Source organism: Podarcis filfolensis, assembly GCF_964270895.1.
Source record: "Podarcis filfolensis genome assembly, chromosome: 3".
Lineage (NCBI taxonomy): Eukaryota > Metazoa > Chordata > Lepidosauria > Squamata > Lacertidae > Podarcis > Podarcis filfolensis.
This window is the reverse complement of record NC_139606.1, coordinates 97,620,158-97,643,472: the sequence shown is the minus strand read 5'-3', so window position 1 is coordinate 97,643,472 and position 23,315 is coordinate 97,620,158. Positions and strand designations below refer to the sequence as shown.

The following is a 23,315-nucleotide window of genomic DNA, read 5'->3' as shown; positions in this document are numbered from 1 at the left end:
AGTAAGAGCTGTTCGACAGTGGAATTTGCTGCCAAGGAGTGTGGTGGAGTCTCCTTCTTTGGAGGTCTTTAAGCAGAGGCTTGACAACCATATGTCAGGAGTGCTCTGATGGTGTTTCCTGCTTGGCAGGGGGTTGGACTCGATGGCCCTTGTGGTCTCTTCCAACTCTATGATTCTATGAGTCTGTGATTCTACTGAGGACACATTCATGCCATATATTTAAAGCACTAAGACACCACTTTAACAAGTCATGGCTTTCCACCAAGAACTCTGGGAGCTGTCGTTAGTTAAGAGTGCTGACAGCTGCTAGGAGACCCCTATTCCCATCCCAGAGCTACAACTCCTAGAAGGGTTTAACAATCAATCCTTCTTCTGAGGGAACTCTGGGGCATTAAGAATAAGGGGGAAGCCCACAAGCAAGTGAAATGTATATGCTTGGGAATTTAGGATGCTGCCTTATATTGAGTCTGGCCATTTATCCATCTAGCTCAGTGTGGTCTACAGAGACTGGCAATGGCTCTCCAGGATTCCACCAGCATTCTTTTATAAATATATGAATACGGTACCTATTTGTGTGATGCTGGCACAAAACCCCCTGAGCAAACACTATGCAATAGAATGAGATATCATTATCCCCCCCCCATCTCTCTTCACCCCCTCTCCCCTCTCTTCTTCCCCCTACCGTATCATGTCTATGACAGCAGTGTCTCATACCGAACGCAAATGAACTGTGAAAAAGACTATGAATTGAAAGTGGTATGCTATACAGGCAGCCCCTGTTTACGCACGTTCAATACGTGCATGACTGTGTAGATGCGCATCGCGCTGAACTCAGAAGTGACCCAGGTGTCATTGAAACGTCACTAAAAGGGCAGAATGAGGGTGTTAGCAGGCTTTTCCCATGGGTTTCACTTCTACACAATTTCACCTGCGAATGCATGCCTCGGAACATAAACAGGGGGCTGCCTGTATGTACTTTTTTGCTTCACAAGGAAACCTTTAATAAAAACTAAATTTTAAAAATACAGTCATACCTCAGGTTACAGACACTTCAAGTTGTGTTTTTTCAAGTTAGGTAAATGGACCCCAACCATTAGGTCCAGTCGTGGCCAACTCTGGGGTTGCGGTGCTCATCTCGCTTTATTGGCCGAGGGAGCCAGTGTACAGCTTCTGGGTCATGTGGCCAGCATGACTATGCTGCTTCTGGCAAACCAGAGCAGCGCACAAAAACGCTGTTTACCTTCCTGCCAGAGCGGTACCTATTTATCTACTTGCACTTTGTGCTTTCGAACTGCTAGGTTGGCAGGATCAGGGACTGAGCAACGGGAGCTCACCCCCTCACGGGGATTTGAACCGCCGACCTTATGATTAGCAAGTCCTAAGCTCTGTGGTTTAACCCACAGCGCCACCCGCGTCAAACCCGGAAGTACTGGAATGGGTTACTTCCAGGTTTCGGCAATCAGGCATGAGCAGAAACACAAAATCACGCTTTGCACATGCACAGAAGCACCAAATTGCAACCTGCGCGTGCGCAGATGCACCGCTGCGGGTTGCAAACACTGTGGGTTGCGAATGTGCATCCCGCACGGATCATGTTCGCAACCCAAGCGTCCACTGTAAATGAATAAAACTGACCCAAAGAAGGGGGGAGCAGTATTTTCTCCCAGCCCTGAACACGCAGATGCCAGGTATTGAACCTGGGACTTTCTGCATGCAAAGCAGATGCTCTGCCACTGAGCTACAACCCCTTCCCTTACACACCCACACACCAGGCATCAACATAGTAGAGCTGAAAAGACACCCAGCATATGGAATCTAACATGACCCAGAGACACCGCCTCCTACTCACAACTCCAAGCAGCCAAGCAACCACTTGAGCAACGTCAATGTAGCCTGGGAAGGCAGAAATTTCCTTCTCCTGTAGAATTGCCTGTTGACGAATCCAGAGCTGAAGCCTTATCTAGTTGCTGCTTCTTCCGGTAGTTACTTCTCAAGCAGTCAGAGCCAGGTGTTCCCTTTGCAGCATCCGGGGCGGCCCATCAATGAGGCGAGGTCAAGCCATTGGCCTCGATGGCAGATCTGACCACCCGACCCTGCCATTCTGCTGCTGCCAAACCCACCAAGGCTTCACCCACACTGCCACTGCGCCATTGCTCTCACTGTTCCCACAGCACCAGTGCCACTGCCAATGTGTTGCAGTGACAGTGCGGGCCCAGCTGCAGGTGAGGGTGCAGTGGCAGTGGCAGGGCGGGCAGCAGTGGGTGCAATGGCAAGGCCAGGAAGGAAGGAGGGGTGGCATCCAGGCCTTTTGCCTACAACGGCAAAACATCCCAGGCTAGCTCTGGCAGCATGGCAACTCTAGAATTTGTTTCTTAGCAAGGTTTGTCAAGTTTTTCCATGCTGCATTTTTCAAAAAGTTGGTTAAACATTTGCTTTCCCGCCCCTTGGCTTTTGATAGCTGTTGGTTCGATGCTGGATGGGAAACTTTCCATGGTCTTATATTTTCTGAATTGTTAAAATGTGATCTGGAAGAGTGTGTGTGCATGGCTAATCTGCTCCACTTCCCAGTGGGGAGGAGTTGTGGTGGACCACGTGGCCACCCACTCCCCACCGGGGGCGGGAGACTTTGTCCCCCGTTGCCCGGGGGAGACTGGCCACGTCAGAGCCCAGTCGGCCAATCCGCTGGCTGGGGGCGGGCATGGCCGGGACAGTTTAAACCAAGGAGCGAGCTAGAGGACTTCCTCTTTGGCTCGCTTCCTCAATCACCCGCCCCCCCTCCCGATTTGCAGGTTAGGCACTGGCCTTGCTATGGACTTCGGTTGGTTGCCTTGGTTGTCCAAGGGGCCTGGTAGGAATTTTTCCACTTGGCAAATTGGCACTGGCCACTTGGTTTTCGCCTACCTTGTAGCAATCGTCACAACTTTGTTAGGGTTGCGGTTAGGCATTGTTTGACCTTGTGTGGGGGAGGGGAGGTGTGGCCATCACCTGCCCCTCCATGCTTAAGGGTATTCCGTTAAAGGAATCCGGGGGTGTTGATCTTGTCTGAAGCCCGGTCAGGGGCTAGGGCCATGACATGACCCCTATGGGAACACCAGGGGAAGCTCGAGTTTGTTTGCATCGACAGGGCTCACCCTACCAGTGGTTTACCCTTACCGGACATCCGGCGCAGCGGGCAGGAGTCAGATATAGTCGGGTCCAATCAATGCATAAGCCAATACCGCTCACATTCTGTAATTCAATAAAGTTGTGGCCAAATTTGCCCAATAACTTAACCTAATATCTGTATCCTTGTGTGAGTTATTTCCCAACGAGGGGGTGGCTGCAGGGTCTCGACACACAACTGTTCAATTGCAAGCCATCTCTAGCATCTTTTGAGCCTAATATTTTAAGACAGATGAAGTGCTTGCTGAAACTGGAGAAGCCATCAAGCAAACATGGGGCAGACAGTGACTTTTTCAATCAGTTTTGACTTTATATTTTTTGCATTCATATGTTACAGTGATAAAGAAAATAAAGCTGCACAAAAATGCTTAATGAATCTGAGGACTAAAGGTCATTATATAAATCTCAGTCTCAACGTTTCACGAGGTATTAGCTTATTGCACCTCCCATTGCCTGTAAAACAAACAAATCTATAAATACTTTTGTGAAGTACTATTGTGAATTGATTGCAATTTCTTGAGAATTTGCAATCAATTAGCGGTTGCAGCCTAGGAAGGCAGAATGACATTTATTTAAGCACATGTGCAGATGGAGAGCAACTAACCAACTTTTGGTTTAAAAAGCGATTTTTCTCCCCAGTCAACCGATCTTGGTAAATGATTAGATGACAAGTGGAAACAAAACTCACCTCATCAACATTCTCAAACGCGTTGATCACATCATACGGCAAACAGGACAGAAGGTCAATGACAAACCATGTCTTCAAGTAATTCATGCGAATCAGTTTTGGGTCAGAGATCACTTCTCCAGCTGGCCCAACAAACGTGGTGTGGAAATTAAGCACAATGTCTACCAGAAAAATGACGTCAACAATGCTGTCCACTACCAGCCAGGCCACATTGTTCTGTTTCGTTTTAAAGGAGACGTTGTACGGGACCAAAATAGCCGTGTAGAAGGTTAAAATCAGGATGACCCAATCCCAAGTGGTCTTGAAAACACAGTAATGTAAAATGATATGTGGTGGGGTCTTTGGTGCCTCTTGCTTGTACTGAGGGAGGATTTCAGAGCCCAATTGCAGGACCTGCTTGGAAAACAATAAGAGGAAAAGCCTTTCAATATTAAAAAAACAAAACAGCATGCTTTTTTTTTCAATTATCACATGGGCCATCTTTCCTTAAAATAAAATAAAAAGGCTCATGATGACTCATAGAGCAATCCTAACCATATCTATGCCTTCTCCTGAATCAAGCCATTGTTCCATTTAAGCTCTGCACTGTCTTCACGGACGCGCTATGGCTCTCCAGGGGTTTCCAGCAGGAGACAATCCCAGCCCTACCTGAAGATGTTGGGACTGATGCACAGCAGATGTTCTAGCTTTCTTTCTGGATGTAATAATAATAATAATAATAATAATAATAATAATAATAATAATATTTATACCCCGCCCATCTGGCTGGGTTTCCCCAGCCACTCTGGGCGGCTTCCAACAAAACACTAAAATACAATAACCTATTAAACATTAAAAGCTTCCCTAAACAGGGCTGCCTTCAGATGTCTTCTAAAGGTTTGGTAGTTATTTTTCTCTTTGACATCTGGCGGTAGGGCGTTCCACAGGGCGGGTGCCACTACCGAGAAGGCCTTCTGCCTGGTTCCCTGTAACTTGGCTTCTCACAGTGAGGGAACCGCCAGAAGGCCCTTGGTATCTGTTACAGTTGCTCTTGCAGACTTAAATCAAGTGCTGCTCCTACATTTGTAGGACCATTAGGAGACCAGAAGCATTATGGGCCCTGCAGCACGGTCAGACTGTACCCAAAACACATCTGACCCCTTTCAAAGTCCCCTTATGCTCTTTTTTCCTCTACAACGTCTACTGGTTCCCAGTGTGCTGGAATGCACTGGAGCTTAGACGTGGGCTCGGCGATATAAAATAATGAATGCAGTATTTAACTGGCAAATAATTATACACAACTCATTTGTACAGAACTTACTGTATTATTTACAATGAATTCGCCAGCTGTCCTGGTTTAAATTTATGTGAAGTCTAATCCGATGCACCAATTTAGCAAGGAATTGTCTAGCAAAGAGTATATGGCCTACTTAAAGTGGAGGTAAAATCCTGAACTGCAGCAGCATTGCTTTCTATGAAAAAGTCAATGCGCTGGCTCTCTGCTTGGACATTTACTTAACGTTTCCAAGTGTTAGCAAAGTCAAAGATATGCAGGCATTTATCAACAAATCTTAGGACCTGCTACATTCAGATTTGGCAGGTGCATTCTTATAAGGCACTCCAAGAGCTGCACCAGTTCAATGCTTCCAAATGTGGCCCACCCTTGAGGCCAGGTGAGGCACCTGCTTCAGGCCCCAGGGTTTAAGGGACAGGATGAAGGATCTAGGGCAGAAGACCCAACTCAGGATAGACTAGGGAATGAGTCTGCTTCCTCCTTGCCACTGCTGCTGCTGCTGCTTGAAAACTTTGTCTCCAAAGGGTGTTGTTCTGGCACCATGATATCATAACACTCAGAGGGCACTAGAGGCCCAGTGTGTTTGTGGAGATTATCCCTGCCCCTCCACACCTCAAAGTGACTCATCTTGCGACACTCAGCTGATACTGATGGGACACTAGCTGCAGCAGGTGGAGTTTGTGGCCCCCTATCAATCCCCGTGATTTCCCACCAATTCGCTCCAAGCAAACATCCCACAAATAGACCTCCTTTGTCACTGGAATTCAGGTGAGCTGTTCCCAAGAGTCGGGCACTATTGATTCAAGTGGGCTGGCATTAATAATCACACATTACCTCAGCAAGCCGGGAGTGCTTGTGGACGTTCTCTCCTTTCTGTACGCTTGGAGCGAGCTGCTGCAGGACTCCCCGACTGCTGGTGAGTGCACGGGTTAAGCGAGCAAACTTCCCCCAGCCTGAAGGCGATACAAAAAATTGCACAACGGTTATTACAAACAGCCAGCTATATTGTGCAAAGCAATTCTAGGAATATCCTGAATCATCCCCATGGTTCTGTCCCATCAGATTTCCTTGAGAAATAAAAAAAAATTCCCTTGCTTTCCAAAAGAGGGACAGTATTTGTCTGCGGTACAAAAAGAAATAAAAAATAGCCCTCTGTATACTTGAGTTTACATCTGTGAAATCTAGTGGGGCTTAATTCTGAGTAGACCTGCCTGGGAGTGGGAATTCTAATCTGAAGTAGCCATGGTGAAAATTGAAGCAGGTCAGCCTTTATCCCAGATTAGATAACACTTCTGGCTCAGCTGTGTATGTAGCAGCACCGGCTCTGTCCACTGACAGATAACCACTGCAAGAAATACAGTTCTCAACAGGAAGAAGGAAAAGGTTACCCATCCCTGCTCTAATACATTTACTCTGCTGTGTTCAATAAGAAGGGTTCTCTTTAATGAAGTAACACTGTGATGCATAATGGCTCATTAAAAACAACCAATGGAGTAATCAACCAAGCAGTGATTCTGTGACTTCTATTCATTTCACTGAAGTGACAGGAAATAACTATCAGTGTTTGGATGGCATCCAGACCATCACCACTCCTGTCACATTTCATTTCTTATTTGTTCCTCAATGTTTCTATCCTGGTGCTTATGTGGTATTATATTATATTATATTATATTATATTATATTATATTATATTATATTATATTAATTATATGGATTCGGTCCCTCTTCCCCTCCAACAGTAAGCCAAAATTTGCACAACTACAGCTATGCCCTCCTCTTACCACCTTTCTCCTCCAACAAATGAGACACAGAATGGTGAAAAGTAGAGTTTCAACCCTCGGATTATATTGTGAGTTTGCTGCTTTCCAGGACCATGGATTGAGAAGGATTAGCTCTTATGTTTATACAAGGAATATGAGAATTCATTGATGAAGTATGTAGGTGAGGCATAATGTCAATAATTCTGTATAAACTTGGGTTTATAAGGCTTGGGAGGGTATGGCTATCAATGTAGACCTGATGGCCATATTTACCTCCAGAATCAGAAGCAGTATGCATCTGTATACCAAAACATGAGTATAGAGCATGTATCCTACTGGAGGGCTTCCCATGGGCATCTGGAGGGCCACTGTGAGAACAGAATGCTTTGGTCTGATCCAGCAGGGCTTTTGTAACATTCTTAATACATGGGAAAGGACATGGGACACATATATACTAATTAGACCATGGGTCCATCTAGCTCAGTGTTTCCCAGACTTGGGTCTCCATATGTTTTTGGACTACATCCCTTGCTAGCAAGACCAGTGCTCAGGAATGATGATAGCTGTAGTCCAAAAGCAGCTGGAGCTCAGTATTGTCTACATTGACCGGCAGCAGCTAGCCAGGCTTTTAGGCAAGAGTCTCCCCCAGACACCAGGAGTTAAACCTGAGATGTTCTTCATGCCAAGCAGTTGCTTTACCATTGAGCTACAGAAATTGAGTGTGGGTGGGGCTAGGGTCAAGAAGAGGGGAGGCACAAAAGTTCCATGCATCCCAGAACATAGCACTGTTTGCAGCCATGTAGTGAAAGATGTTACACACAGAGAGAGACTAGGAGTTTACTGTGAATGAATGATACCAGATCACAGAGTATGGTGTAGACTGCATCTTCTCTTTGCATGATTGCACTGGAATAACTCACTTAATATTACAGTCTTATTGCAGATTTCAATTGTGTGAAAATTGCTCTGTCTGCATGGAGAGGAACTCCCATTAGCAGCTTGCCATGTAGAACACAGTTGTATTTTCAGCTAGCTACAAGGTGATTTCTTGTGTTTATGCAAAGAGTAATTGGAAGAATGAACAATTGCCATGATACTGTAACTAAGGCTTGCTGACTCTGACACTGAAGGTGCAATCCTGTGCATGTCTACTCAGAAGTAAGTCATTAAGTCCAATGGGACTTACTTCTAGATCAGCATGCTTGGACGTGCAACCTAAATGCATGCATGTGGTGGATAAACTGTATTAACCGCTGGTGCTGTCCGTGGTGCTGAACCTACTGGCTTGCTTTACGGGCCTTTGTGTGATGATGAGGCAACAGGCCATATCGTTTTTAATTTGTTCTAGATTCATACAAACAAGCAGCAGCTTTTTGAAAGAGAAAGGGGGCTTTTTGCTCAAATGGCATGGCTTCAAACACAAGACAACACTAGCAATGAGAGCTCCCATTCTAAAAAAACATCGTCTAAGTGCTTTATCTCACTACAGTCCCTGTATAGCACTGCCTGGTTTTAGATAAGAGAAAGGCTGGAATATTATAGAAGAAATAAGAGGATAAGAGTTCTCATCATGCATGTAAAATAGCAAGAATGAAGAGAAGCGAACCAGAGGGAAGGCTAAAATCAGTAACATCTATAATGGAACAAGGACTGAGAATGTCCCCTCGCACCCTAGAATGCAGGAATCCATGTTTACATTCTCTTAATCTCATTACAACACATCACTACAGAAGCCCGAGGAGAGGCATGGCTGTCTCCCATACACAGAAAATAGACAAGGACTGATTATTCTCATTAGTCAGCGAAGGCAAATGAAAGTGCAGCAGACTTAAGACTATAGCACAGAATGCCAATAGCAGGCGAAACAGTTCATTATTTTTAGCAGTGGGGTGACATTAAAGGAAAGAAGAACTTCCAAGGCTGGGGCTACACAAAACCAGGCTCTGTCCCCGTGGCACAGCATGAGGATCCAAAGACCTGTGACACTAGATTTTCTGCGAACCTGGTGCTGCCCAGTCCTATTCATACTTACTCTGAATTCCCATTCAGTGCAGTAGGACTTACTCCCAAAGAAGTATATGTAGGTTTACAGTTTTAAACTTGCTTTTTTTTCCCCTTCAAACAACAGCTTCCCCCTCCTTTTGCCACATTACAAGCTGCTTTTGAAATGAGGAAATTTCAACATTAGATCATTCTGTGCCATGGGGAATAGTGAGGAGGCTGTTCAAATACTTTTTGAAAAGTCCAAAATTGTGCAGAGCTAAGTCTATTGTGTGAACCTCAGCAGCTCCCCATTAGTAGAATGCATCCCCAAATCTCACATTCAGAACACTAAGCCTCATGCACAAGCAACTGTTTCCAACACCACCTTGACCAGGGCTAATCAATGGGGAAGGGCTTTAGCTTAGTGACAGATCACATGCTTTGCATAGAGAAGGTCCCAGGTTCAAGCCCCGGCATCTCCAGGCAGGCCCAGAAACCCTGAAGAGATGCTGCCAGTCAGTGTAGACAATACTGAGTTAGATGGACCAATGGTCTGATTTGCTTTAAAGCAGATCCCTATATTCCTCTTGCTAATCTGCTGTTCAGGAGTGTCACCACATTCAGGGCTTTTTGCCCTGAGTGACCGATAAGCACTGGGAGCATCCAGCGGTCAATCAAAGTCTGGTTCATTACGACAGTGAACAGCTCATCCAAGGCATGAGCACGACCCACTGTTACTCAGCACAGACTGCATTCAAGTTAACACAAAACCTTTGGACTAAGATGAATTAATTCTAAACTCAGCTCAGAACATAAGAAGGCCTCTTATACTCAGTCAGACCACTGGTCCAGCTAGCACACTTTATTCAAGGTAGGGCTCAGTCATCCTCAGCTGCTGCATGACCTGAGTGCAACTCCCTTGGCAGCTCCACAGGGGAGAATTGTCAAAACCTGGGCTGACCATTTGTGCGCTTCCTATACTTTAAGAGGACTTCGTGATTCAGCTGAGCCTTGCTTGAGCAACAAGATGCTCCTGATGTGGTCCTGCATCCTTGGATACTCTTGGGTTTTTTTATCCTGTCTCCTGGTTTACCTTTTGGTCCTGACTTCCTCTCCAGTCTGACCCCACAGCAGATGACTGAGGCCCATATCCCAGGCCTGCCATTGTTTGACCCTCAACTTGTTTGACCCTCAACTTGACTCTGGTGCATGGGATGGGAACTGTTATCAGACTGAGGGCCACATTCCCACTTGGGTATTCTTCGGGGAGGGGGCACGTCTGGTGGCCTAAGGCAAAAGAGGGCAAAACCTCTGTTTTCTTTCTTTCTTTCTTTCTTTCTTTCTTTCTTTCTTTCTTTCTTTCTTTCTTTCTTTCTCTCTCTCTCTCTCTCTCTCACACACACACACACACACACAAACACACTCCATCCAGGCAACCAAAAGGCATTATCAAAGTTTGATGACATATTCCAGCCAAGCAAATAGAGATTGTGAAGTAAGGCCGGGAGGGGGGGTGACCTGGAGAGGGGAGGTGTGACTGAGGAGGAAGCAGAACATAGAATGAGTCCTAAGGGCCAGATAGAGGGGCTTGCAGGGTCACATTTGGCCCCCCAGCCTGAGGTTCCTCATGCCTACTTATAGTGCCACCACTTGTCCCCTCCCTCAAGGAGCAATGACCTCATGAAAGTGGATAGAAGGAGCAATTAAAAAGGGAAATAGGAAGGCAGATGCAGCATGCAAAGCTGGAGTAAGCCCAGAATCCTTCCCAAAACTTTTATGGAAGAGTCCAGGACTCATTATGACCTACTGTGGGGCACCTAGTTGGGTCAGAAGCGGCATATGCACAAAGCTGGGATTTGCATCAGAGTAAGGACTCTTACATCTCAGTCTCTCTCCCTCTCTCGTAACTGCTCTGGACATTTTTTTCAAGAACCTACATTTAGTACGTGTCCTTCTAAAGATTCCCATTTGTTTCATTTACAAGGTGAACATAGGCAGCTTTAGAAAGCGAATCAGCTCTGTGATGTGCATCCCAAACATTAGCTTATAATTGAGAAGCTTATGGGGTACAGCAGATCTATAATTTCTTTAAACATTAGCATTTCTAGCATCTGCGCTCGAAATGAACAGCAGCTTCTCCCTGCTGTTTCATATGTCTCCCCCTATGTCATCTCAAGATAATAGGCCCCTCTTCACTTTCCTGAATTTGTCTGTCCCTAGTCACTAACTAGGCACACATCTGCTTCAGTTACTCACAATCACTTGGGCAAATCAATAGCTAACCTTTTAATAGGAAGCTACTCAATAGTGATGCCAGTTTCTGTCTTTGGTTGCATTAGCAGTGATCACAGCTATGTCACACAAGGAGCCAGAGATCCTAACCTTCCCTAGTTACTTATTGAGTGGATAGCTGCTTTTATCTCCTGTCTTGATTTAAATGTAGCTTCATTGAGGCCTGTTTTAAAGGATTGCATTTGTATTGATTTATATCATACTTTATCGTTAAACCACTTTGAGAGCTTTGTCTAGGATTTAATTTTGCAATCGATAATAATAAACAACAGTAGCAATCCTGAGAGGTATGCATCACACAGAGAAACAGTAGCTTCCTGAAAGCCATCTAAGACAACTTCATAGCTGAGCAGGGATCTGAACTCGAGTTTCCCAAATTCCAAGCACAACTCCTCCTCGCTGGGCAGCTTTCTCTAGACTGCTAAATTTAAAAAAAATGAAACCCACCCTTAAAGGGGGTAAAGGGGACCCCTGACCATTAGGTCCAGTCATGACCGACTTTGGGGTTGAGGCGCTCATCTCACTTTATTGGCCAAGGGAGCCGGGGTTTGTCTGCAGACAGCTTCCAGGTCATGTGGCCAGCATGACTAAGCTGCTTCTGGTGAACCAGAGCAGCACACGGAAACGCCGTTTACCTTCCTGCTGGAGCAGTACCTATTTATCTACCTGCACTTTGACGTGCTTTCAAACTGCTAGGTTGGCAGGAGCAGGGACCGAGCAATGGGATCTCACCCCGTTGCAGGGATTCGAACCACCGACCTTCTGATCGGCAAGTCCTAGGCTCCGTGGTTTAACCCACAGCGCTACCCACGTCCCTGCAGTGTTATAGTCCCTCCCCATTATACTCTTAAGGCCACATTTGCAACACACATTTGAAGCACTGTGATACGACTTTAATTAGTCACGGCTTCCCCCAAAGGATTATGGGAGCTGAAGTTTGTTGAGGCTCCTGAGAATTATTAGGTCAATCATTCCCTCTTCTCTGGGAACTCTGGGTATTGTAGCTTTGGGAGGAAACTAGGGGTCTCCTAACAACACTCAGCATTATAAAGGCTTTTAACAAATACATTGATTTGTAGCTACTTCAGTCTGATTCTTAATCATTCTATGGACAGAGCCAAGAAATCTCTGCAAAATTAGGTTACGCTGAATTCTAAAAAACCAGAATACATACAGTGGTGCCTTGGTTTACAACCATAATCCGTTCTGGAGGTACGGTTGGAAACCAAAATAGGTTGTAACCCAAGGCACACTTTTGCCAATGGGGCCTCCATAAAAAAAGGGTTGTAATCCAAAGAAAATGGGTTGTAATCTTAAAAAAAAGGGACATGCACTTTTGGGTTTGACGTGGTTGTAATCCAAAATGGTTGTAATCCAAAACGGTTGCAAACCAAGGTTCCACTGTACATATTTTAAATATGCATTTGTGTTCCCCCCCCAAAAAAATAAAGAGCCAAGAACAAACCTTTGCACGAATCATCCTCTATTGGCTGCTTGAAAGCTGTTATGTCACTGAATGTGCAAAGAAACAAAACAACTTTGTCCTGTTCATTTCGAATTGGAGCAATTTTCACAAAGAACCAAACAGGAGTCCCTGGGGGAAAAACAACACACACAAAAAACTGGTCAATGACATAAAAGCTGTACAGCATGCCAACCATATTGTTTAACGGGGAGAGGCATTGCTTCAGCAAACAAACAGAAGGACAAAAGGTTATATGGTGACAGCAGAACAGCAGAAACAACTGACTGCAAACATATACCCACTTACCTGGGAATGTGTCCTATTGAATTCAATGGGGCTTACTTCTCAGTAACTTGTACAACAGCATCAGTGGCCAGCATGTGGTCCACAGGTCACATTCACCCTTTGACAACTGTCTGTGAGGCCCACCAAGCCCCAGGGAGCCCCACCACACATCTAAATCACTATTATACCACTTTAACAGCCATGGCTTCCCCCAAAGAATCCTGGGAGTTGTAGTGTGTTGAGGGTACTGAGAGTTATTGACCCTTATTGACTGGGAGAGCCAGTGTGGTGTAGTGGTTAAGAGCGGTGGACTGGTAATCTGGTGAACTGGGTTCGATTCCCTGCAACTCCACATGCAGCTGCTGGGTGACCTTGGGCCAGTCACACTTCTCTGAAGTCTCTCAGCTCCACTCACCTCACAGAGTGTTTGTTGTGGGAGAGGAAGGGAAAGCAGAATGTTAGCCGCTTTGAGACTCCTTCGGGTAGTGATAAAGCAGGATATCAAATCCAAACTCCTCCTCCTTACTTCCCTCACAGAGTTACAATTCACAGAGTGGTTTAAGAATCAGATTTTCTGCCTAAGAAACTCTGGGAACTGTAGTTCTGGGAGGGGAAGTCTTCTAATAACTCTCGGCACCCTTAGCCAGCCACAGCTCCCACATCAAATCAGCACAATCTTTGCACAAGAGGAAGGTGTAAGCAGGCTTGCGGAAAACTTGGCATCTGCAGAACTATGCAAAATATTAAGGGGGGAACACAAAGGGGGAGTGGACCACCCCAATCCAATGAGTACTGAGCATAGTAAGCAGCTACAGAATGCTCACTGTCAGTAAGAGAGAGGGAATGGGAAACTGGGGGAAATGAGAATGGAGTGGCTGGAATCCTGAACAGGAAGCACTCCATGCTGCAACTTTTTGTTGCAGTTCCCATCTGTAAATTAGATTTCCAATGATGCAACTATCTTCATTGATATTTGGTTAGTTCTGTTGGTCAGCGGAAGCACATTCCTGTACTTCTGATGATCAACAGCAGTGCAAGGATGCAATAAAAGAAGAATAAGCCCCCTCCCTGCCCCCACCTTTTCCCACTGGAATCCTGGCATTCTACTACCTGCAAGAAGTCCAACATTACAGGAGAAGGAATGAGAATTTTGGTTTTGCTTCAAAAGCATGCAAACCTTCTTTGAACGGAGGTCAGAGTAGTTCAAAAGAAAGAAGGATGTTCATCAAGGGAAATAATGGTGCTTTCTTGCTCCTTTCAACTCTCTTTTATATAGAGAGAGAGGGAGAGAGAATGGATCTGTTTGCAACCAGTCACAAAATGCAGAAATTGAGGTCACTGTTGAAATGCAATTGTTGGGGGGGGGGGTCTTTGGGTGCAATGAATACCGAAATCACATAGCCCAGACTGTGTATACTCTCCAAGAAACAAACAGATAGTCTGCATTGACATAATTTATTTTATTTGTTTATTAGAGAATTCATATCCCACCGTTCTAGTGTAAATACACCACTCAGGGCAGTTGATCCAGATTCCCTTCCCAAGAAAATCATCACAACATGTATAAATTATGCTGCCTGTCTCACATTACATAACCCTGTTTCTGCTCATTTTAGAGAGGAACGTTGGGAAAACTCGCGAAGCTTGGATATAAGGTTTGGAGGGGTCATAAAGTTCTCCTCAGAGTCAAGGTGAGCTTCAAAGCTTTAAAATTTCCCTGGGGCCACAGAGTTGAAGGCAGCACACTCTACCCCCACCTACCATCAGCCAGGGCACCAAGGTGACTATGAGGTTCCACTCCTGCCTCCCAAGCAAACATCACAGCAAGATGGAGACCAACTTCCACCAGCCAAAGAAGGAGCAGCTGCAGGGAGACCACTTCCCTCTGCTCTTTGACCAGAAGAACGCTCTGCTCTGACTGACAGTTGCCCTGGGACCGCAGATGCAAGAAGCAAGGGCATTCTGGCCCCATCCATCATTCAGAGGAACAAGGGCCATCAATTGCTATTCAGGCAAGGACATCAGCAAGGGGAGATCGGCCTGGATAAAAATGCCTCCTCACAGAATGATAGCTCAGCAGTTTGTTCTGGCCTTAAAAACAGACTTCCCTTTTCCCTCCAGTGCCCTTCTCCTTGGCATTAGCCACTTTTGGAGAAAGCAATCGTCTGAAAAGCAAGATTATTATTTTTTTAAATAGCAAATAAATATGTAGGGCCAGCTTTGTGGTTTCTCCAAAGGCTGTAGTTGCTGTGGAATGTGGTGGCTAAATTGCTCATGGGAGCGAATTACCACAGGCACATAAGATCCTGAAGGATTTACGGTGTCTGCCAATCAGCTACTGGGCCAAAGTCAAGGGGCTGACATATAAGGCCCATACAGTCGTATCTCAGAAGTCAACAGAATCAGTTCTGGAGGTCCGTTCGTCTTCCGAAACATTCGACTTCCAAACTACAGCTTCTGATTGCATGCAGGAAGCTCCTGCAGCCAATTGGAAGCCGCAGAAGCCCCGCCAGACGTTCGGCTTCCAAAAGAACATTTGAAAACCAGAACACTCACTTCTGATTTTTGATCATTCAGGAGCCGAAACGTTCAACTCCCAAGGCGTTTGGGAGCCAAGGTATGACTGTATAACTAACATATAAGGCCCTATGCAGCTCAGGAATGAGTTACATAAGAGACCGCTTTATCTTTTACATACAGAGTAGATCACTGCCGTCGGCAGGAGAGTTCCAGAGATCTCAGAAGCTCATTCCACTGAACTTGGAGCAGGGCTTTTTAGTGTGGCTGCCCCCGTCCTGTGGAACAGTGTTCCTGTCGAAATACAAGAGGTGCCCACTATCTGCACTTTCTGGGAATAAATGAAGACTGCTTTATTCCAACAGGGTTCCCCAGCTGGGTCTTTACTGCTTGTTAGGGTTTTTGTCTTGCTTTAAATATACTTGTTGTTTTTAACCCTTTACAATTATCTTATATGCAACACGCCTTAAGACAGCGGCTTAGAAGGCAAGCCACCAGCCAGTATTAATAATTACAATATAATAATAAAATAATTATATGACTTGGCTTAACACCTGAGCAACAGATGAATTCCTGGCTTGTTCACACACCTCAAACCACCTCCCACCTTCCACCTGCCCTGCTTCCCTAAGCCTGGATAGCTCAGTTGGTTAGAGCGTGATGCTGATAATGCCAAGGTTGCAGGTTTGATCCCTGTGTGGGATAGCTGCATATTCCTACATTGCAGGGGGTTGGACTAGATGGTCTTCAGGGTCTCTTCCAGCTCAACAATTCTATAAGCCTCCCACCCTCCCCACATTTACTTGGGAGTAAGTCCCACTGAATGTATAGGATTGCACTAAATGCTACCCCAGCCGGATATACCAGCTACACACTAGGCCTGCTACGAAAGCTAGGCATGTGTCACCTCTCCTTTAATTACTGGCTATGGCAAAGCAGACGGCTGAGTTTTGGTTACATAATAGTTACAGCTGACCTTTGAAACTCCCTCAATCAATATTACACTATTCATTTTTAATGCTGCTGCTGTACATGATGCAGGAAGCTGCGCATTCTGCCCAGGATTCATTAGTGAGCAAGTCAAGTGTCTGCGATTGGGATGGGTTAGGCAGGCCATGCGGGCGAAAACGAAGTTTTTAGATACATAAGCCGAGCGATATCTCTTGCATCTGACCGACTGCTTTTAAGATTAATGCACTGGAAATTCGGCGAGGTACTAACTGCTCCATCCTAGCAAGCAGAACACATAGTGAGAAGCGGGGGGGGGGGGTTGGGCTGGCCCACCACAGCTTCCAGGGAGGAAAGCATAGTGCGGTTATGCTGATAGACCCAGCAAAGCCGTTTCCAGCGTCTTAAAAGGCTTCTTCCTTCACGCTTGTCTACCATCGAACCCATCCGTGGGCTGGCTGAGAAGAGGGTCAATAGGTCAGAACGCTACATGTTAAGATGAAGAAATCCTATTTCATTCCCCCGAGGAAGAATCAGAAAGGGCTGAGGTTACTCTGTTGAACTAGAAATATCTGAAAAGTGGTTAAAGAAGAAAAATAAGTCTTCAGCCCAACAGCTCTTTTGAAAAGATGTATCGGTTGGTTGTCTCTTTGGTACGCTTTTAAATGAGTCCTGGGGGTGGGGGGGGGTGCAATAGATTTAATCTAACACCAACAGGACTTGTGGGGAATCATAGAACTGGAGAGCTGGAAGGGACCCTGTGGATCATCTAGTCCAACCCCCTGCAATGCAGGAATATGTAGCTGTCCCGTGTGGGGATCGAACCTGCAACCTTGGTGTTATCATAATAAATAATAATATTTTTTTATTTATACACCACCCTTCCCGGTTCAAAAACCGGGCTCAGGGCGGCTAACAACAAATTTTAAACACTTTAAAACACTTAATTATAAAAGCAGCATAAATTACAGTATAAAAACATGAATAACAATAAAAATCAAAAATCAATTAGATAATCCCCAGGGCTAGCTGGCTGAATTGGTCCTACTTGGGCCAGCGAGGAGGCCAGGGGAGAATTAGCTGTGGGGTCCCAGAGCGGGTGATCTTCATAAAAGGGGAGGGGGAAGGAAGAGAAGGGAAATAAAAGATCAGGCTGAATTCAAATTAAAGGCCAGGCAGAATAGCTCTGTCTTACAGGCCCGACGGAAGGAGGTTAAATCCTGAAGGGCCCTAGTCTCATGGGACAGAGCATTCCACCAGGTCGGAGCCATCACTGAAAAGGCCCTGGCCCTGGTGGAGGATAGTCTAACTTCCTTAGGGCCCAGGACCTCTAAACTATGGTTAGAGCACTATGGTTAGAGCACTATGCTCTAACCAACTGAGCTATCCAGGCACACAGCTCAGTGGCAGAGCATCTGCTTTGCCTGCAGGAGGTCCCAGGTTCAATCCCTGGCACCTCCAGGTAGGCCTGAAACTTCAGGTGGGGTGTGCATCCCTGTACGGAACAAAAGGAGTCCAGCGAATCTGAGTGGTTCTCCCAGTGCTCTTATCCTTTCCTACAGATTAGCGCTGGCCACTTTGTGCTGCAAAACTGCCCCGAGCAGAATCCTGTCTCAGAAGGAGCAGTACTTCAGGCTGTACTATAATAGGCAGGAAGGGAACAAGCTGAACATGAATAAAAGATGACAAGCGAGGCAATGATCGGTTAGGGAGGCATTATTCGGTCCTTGTAAGAGCACGCTGAGTCTCTGAGAACTAACAAGCAACCAGATTGCCAACACTAAGGCTTGCAGTCAGGAAGGACACAAGAAGAACCTTGCTAGATCGGACCAGTGGCCCATCTAGTCCAGCATTCTGTTCTCACAGTGGCCAACTAGATGCCCATGGGAAACCCGTGAGCAGAACTTGAGGGCAATGGCACTCTTTCTACTTGCAGTTCCCAGTACAGTGGTACCTCGGGTTAAGTACTTAATTCGTTCCAGAGGTCCGTTCTTAACCTGAAACTGTTCTTAACCTGAAGCACCACTTTAGCTAATGGGGCCTCCTGCTGCTGCCATGCCACGGTACTATTTCTGGGTTAGCGGAGTCTGTAACCTGAAGCGTATGTAACCTGAAGTGTATGTAACCCGAGGTACCACTGTAACTGGCATTCAAAGGCGTAATGTCTCTTGACAGTGGAGCCAGAGGATAACAATCATCACTAGTAGCCACTGATAGCACTGTCCTCCATGAATTTGTCTAATCCTCTTCTAAAGCCATCCAAGTTGGTGGCCATCAACGCCTCCTGAGGAAGGAAACTGGGAAACCCAAATAAAATAATTGTCCCCTGTCCTTCAGATGATGGTGATGATGATTTTGATTTTTTACCTCCCTCTTCACCCTAAGGTCCCAGTGTGGGCTACGACTTAAAACGGAAAGGGGTCAAACTATCACAAGAGGTGATGAAATTTTGGGAGGTTGAATAGTTACAATGGAATGGTCTCAGTGGTGGGGTGCACATTTTTATTCTTATTTATTTATGATTATTACTTTGTCAAAATAAAAGAATAAGAATAATAAAAGAAAAAAGGGGGAAAGGGGGAAGAATGCAATCACAAAAAATGGGATGTGTTTCAGGTATCAAAGGCCAGGATAAATTTGGGATTAGGCTTTTAAATCTGTGTTTTGGAGAATGCTGGGATTCTGTGGCACCATATCAGGATTTCTTCAATAAGAAGATCACTAATGGCAGAAAGGCAGCTTGTCTACCATGCTTAATACCCATCCCTTAAAACAGGGGTAGGGAATCTGCAACCCTCCAGATCAGCCTCAGACCAGAGGTCAAGGATGATGGGAGTTGTAGTCCAGCAATACCTGGAGGTAAAAGACCAGCGCATATTGCCTGGGGCTGATGGGAGTTGTATTCCAACAATGTCTGCATTGAGGACACCAGGTTGGTGATGGCTGCTGTAATTAGTCAGGTATCCAATCTCTGTAAAAAGATTGCTTACTTACACTCACTGATGCTTCCAGTTACAATTTATGATTGGCAATCCTGTTACTGTACTCCAAGTAAAGGTATAATTCTCATCACTCACACCTCCTGAAAACTTGTTAGTGCCAAGGAAAGGGCAGGGGGAAATAGTACTCCCAGTGCCATTCCTGTAGCAGCGATGACGTCTTGTTAAACCACATCTCGTGATCTGCTCTCCTGCCTGCATTTCTGGTTTCAACGTGGCCCTGTTGAAAGGTGAGTGAAAAACCTGACTTACTGTTCTTCTTGTACATCAAGATTTCAAAGGAGTTCATCTCGTAGTTCTCAAACGTCTGTCGAACTTTATCTATGGTGTCTTTGTCAGTCAGCTCTCCGTACATAAAACTGCAGGGAAAGTGGGAAAACGTTCAAAGTAAGATAGAAGGCAGTCACAGGCAAGGCATAGTGACACAACAAGACATTTACAAAAATGTATTAATGGTTATTAAAGTACTCTCAGCAGGATTTGCATACCTAGCCCCTGGGGCTTGTTTGTTGACACTAACTATTCCCATGAAGAAGAGACTTTTGTTTGAAACATGTCAGTATTTGGACTTTTTTTATTAAAAAAAAAATCAGCTTACTATATGTCAGGCTTCGGGAGAGCGGCTTCCTCCCTCCCTTTGGCCGTGGATAAGCAGAACATAGCAAAAATCGTCTCCTACCATTTAAAGAGATTTTAATGATCCAGCTCAAGAACAAAGACTCCATCTCGGAGTAAAGGTGCTCCCAATTAAGGTTTCCACCCATTTCCCCCTTAGTCACTTCCGCTGCTTGCAACCTGATCTCGCAACCACCATGCCTTCTGTGCAGCTACCCTATCTAATCTCCTTGACCTTGGACTGGACAGCTGGACACCTTCCAGCGAACCAGAGTCTGTTAACTCACTCTCTCTCTCCCCCCCCCCGTTCTTCTTCTCCTAGCTGTTCACCCCCCCCCCCCAGTTCTTCCAAACTTTTGGCTTCTGAACTATGTCCCTCTGCTAACCGCAGTTCCAAATCTATACTGTCCCACTACTCCTGGGAAGGTTCAGGATCCTGATCAGGAGCAGGGAGAGGGGGAAGCTCCCACCATTCCTCATCTGTGTAGCACGGTCCCCAACACTATATTCTCTTCTTTTTGTTGCACCATTTCTCTCTCCCTCTGTACGTGTGTGTGTACCTGCACATTTTAAACATTTTTCTTCTCAGAAAACCGGGAAAAGGCTATCAATGGCTACTAGCCATGACGACTATGTTCTGCCTACTCATTGGCAGTAGCCATGTTCCTGAACACCAGATGCTGGAAACCACAGGGTGTAAGAGTGCACAGGTTCCATAGGCTGTTCAGGATGTCCCATAGGCATCTGGTTGGCCACTGTGAGATCAGGATCTTGGACTAGATGAGCCATTGGTCTAGATGGTTTTTCCGATGTTATTAACCCTGAGAATTGTAGTTTTCAGACAGGAGCCAGCCTTGTTCCTAGATGGCCAGTTTGTCGACTATTCATCCCAAGTTGTTTGCACACAAAAAATGCCAGCGTGACAATGTTTCAAACTACCTTAGAGCATGAAGAGCATGGGTCATGACTTGAAGGCCACCAGTGTAGTAAGCGAAATTTTGGACTTTGACAAGGGAAACCTGGGTGCAGATTCCAGTTTAGTTATCTAGGCAACCTTGGGTGAGGCAAGGCCTCTCAAACTAACGTACCCACAAGATTGCTGTGAGTACAAAATGGAATATGTTTTTATTTTCTGGCTAAGTACCTTAAAAGAAGAAGAGGATACAGAAGTGCCACGACCATTTTGATCTTGCTAGTTTCATGTTTGGAATCCTTCCTGTGTGGTTTACTGGTGCCAAACATGATGACTCTGCACATTATCTAACACTCTCAGAGGGATGAGGAACCTGGGGCCCTCCAGATGCTGTTAAACTACAACTCTCATCGCCCCTGGCTTTTGGCCATGCTAGCTGGGGTGGCTGGGAGATGGAGCCCAGCAACATTTAAAGGTCTACAGGTTCCTCATCCCTACCCTAAAAGCTCCCTCCTGAATAAGTCCTGCTCTCTCAGCCACAAAATGCAGCTGTGGTTTCTACAGCCTGGGGAAGATTAAACTGAACAGTGGGCTGATCAGATTGTTTTCATTCAACCCGAGCAAGAACAAAGCAACATTTGCAAGTTACCAAACGGAAAGCAAATCTGCCCTGAAATACCTGCAGGTGCTGCTTTTTTGCATAACTTCTGCTCTGTGGTATCCCGAGAGCTTGCAAAATCCATCATTGCTGTACACAATGGGCCAATCCACTATCTGGGCATTGCCCAGGACAAAATTGGTATCTGCTTGAAAAAGAAGACATTTACAGTATTAGATAAAATAGCTGCATGGCACAGTAATGGGCTAGACCACAGACTCCCACCCCACATACATGCGCGCGCATGCACGCACACACACTCACTCTGGGGGCAAAGCAGTTCCCAGATCTTTGAGGATCTTCCTTATTCCATTCAAGGACCAGATTGACACCCAGCTCAGCCATGCTCTAGCTCCCAGTGCTTCCCCACCCCCAAATCTACAAAAGTATATTTTAAATTTCCCTCCCCAAACTCAAACTATCCAATCGAAGTCAGTCTCAGCAGATATGCATCCTTGTGAATAATAGTAATAATAAATTTTTATTTATACCCCGCCCTTCCCGGTTCAGAAAACCGGGCTCAGGGCAGCTAACAACAAATTTAAAACACTTAATTGTCATACAACAAAAAACAGTATAAAATACAGTATAAAGGCATGAATAACAATAAATTCAAAGTTCAAAAATCAATTTAGGGGGAAATCCATCCAATAAACATTAGATGGTCACCAGGGCTAGCTGGTTAAATTAGTCCTATTTTGGCCAGTGAGGAGGCCAGGGGAGAACAAGCCATGGGGTCCCAGAGCGTGTAATCTTCATAAAAAGGGGAGGGAAGGGAGGGGAGGGGAATAAAAAATCAGGCTAAATTCAAATTGAAAGCCAGGCAGAATAGCTCTGTCTTACAGGCCCTGTGGAAGGAGGTTAAATCCTGCAGGGCCCTAGTCTCATGGGACAGGGCCTTCCTGAATGGACTCGCAGCTTTTTGGTCTATGTTCTTATACTTCCCATATCTGCACAAGTCTGTCCAGGGCAGTTCAACAACAGTACAAGACTGCCTCAGTGTTTGACCTCTCATTTGCTGGCTGCTGTTGTGCCCTATCTTCCAGATATTGTCAATTCATTTCACTTTTAATTTGTACACGACTTTTCTGCATTACTATACACAAGGCGATCTACAGCAACAAAATATACAACAAAGAACACACATCCAATAATAATTTGATCCAACGCAAAAAGTCATAATAAAACATAAGTTTAAAAATGGAATGACTTCTATTAAATAAAGTAATATTCAATCATCTTTTAAAATACAATAGTACACGATAAAATTAACTCCCAAAACATCAGCAAATAATAAACAGAAATTCACTCTTAACTATTACAATAAATAATTATTAAACCATGATCAATAAAAATAACTGCAAGTCACAATGCATAAAATACCACAATACATACAAAAACCATGTAAAAGGAGTAAACTGAGAAACCAAGACATACAACTTATAAAACTACCCCCCCAACTCCTATTCTCCCTTCCCAGCTGCTTCTGCTGCTCTGGTATGCCCCGCGGAGGACCTTAAGGTCCACTAATGACAACACCTTGGAGGTCCCAAGTCACAAGGTGGTTAGATTGGTCTCAACTAAAGCCAGGGCCTTTTCAGTACTGGCCCCGATTTGGTGGAACGCTCTGTCACAAGAGACTAGGGCCCTGCGGGACTTGACATTTTTCCGCAGGGCCTGCAAGACACAGCTGTTCCGCCTGGCCTTTGGTTTGGACTCAATCTGACCCTTACGTCTTCCCTCCCCTTACAGTTTTG

General features: G+C 45.4%; 1 protein-coding gene across 5 annotated transcripts in view; it reads right to left on the bottom strand.

Annotated features, from left to right (window-relative positions):
* Positions 1 to 23,315, bottom strand: part of KCNH1 (potassium voltage-gated channel subfamily H member 1) — a 230,935-nt gene that overhangs the window by 181,714 nt on the left and 25,906 nt on the right. For 2 of the 5 annotated variants that reach the window (XM_083605028.1, XM_083605029.1), the window contains exons 2-6: positions 21,580 to 21,706; positions 19,625 to 19,731; positions 12,624 to 12,752; positions 5,958 to 6,076; positions 3,851 to 4,246 (exon numbers count right to left, since the gene is read on the bottom strand). In XM_083605028.1, the coding sequence (XP_083461154.1) occupies positions 3,851 to 4,246; positions 5,958 to 6,076; positions 12,624 to 12,752; positions 19,625 to 19,731; positions 21,580 to 21,706 (878 nt within the window). The remainder of the gene's footprint in view (positions 1 to 3,850; positions 4,247 to 5,957; positions 6,077 to 12,623; positions 12,753 to 19,624; positions 19,732 to 21,579; positions 21,707 to 23,315) is intronic. The other 3 variants (XM_083605032.1, XM_083605030.1, XM_083605031.1) reach the window with 3 other exon arrangements.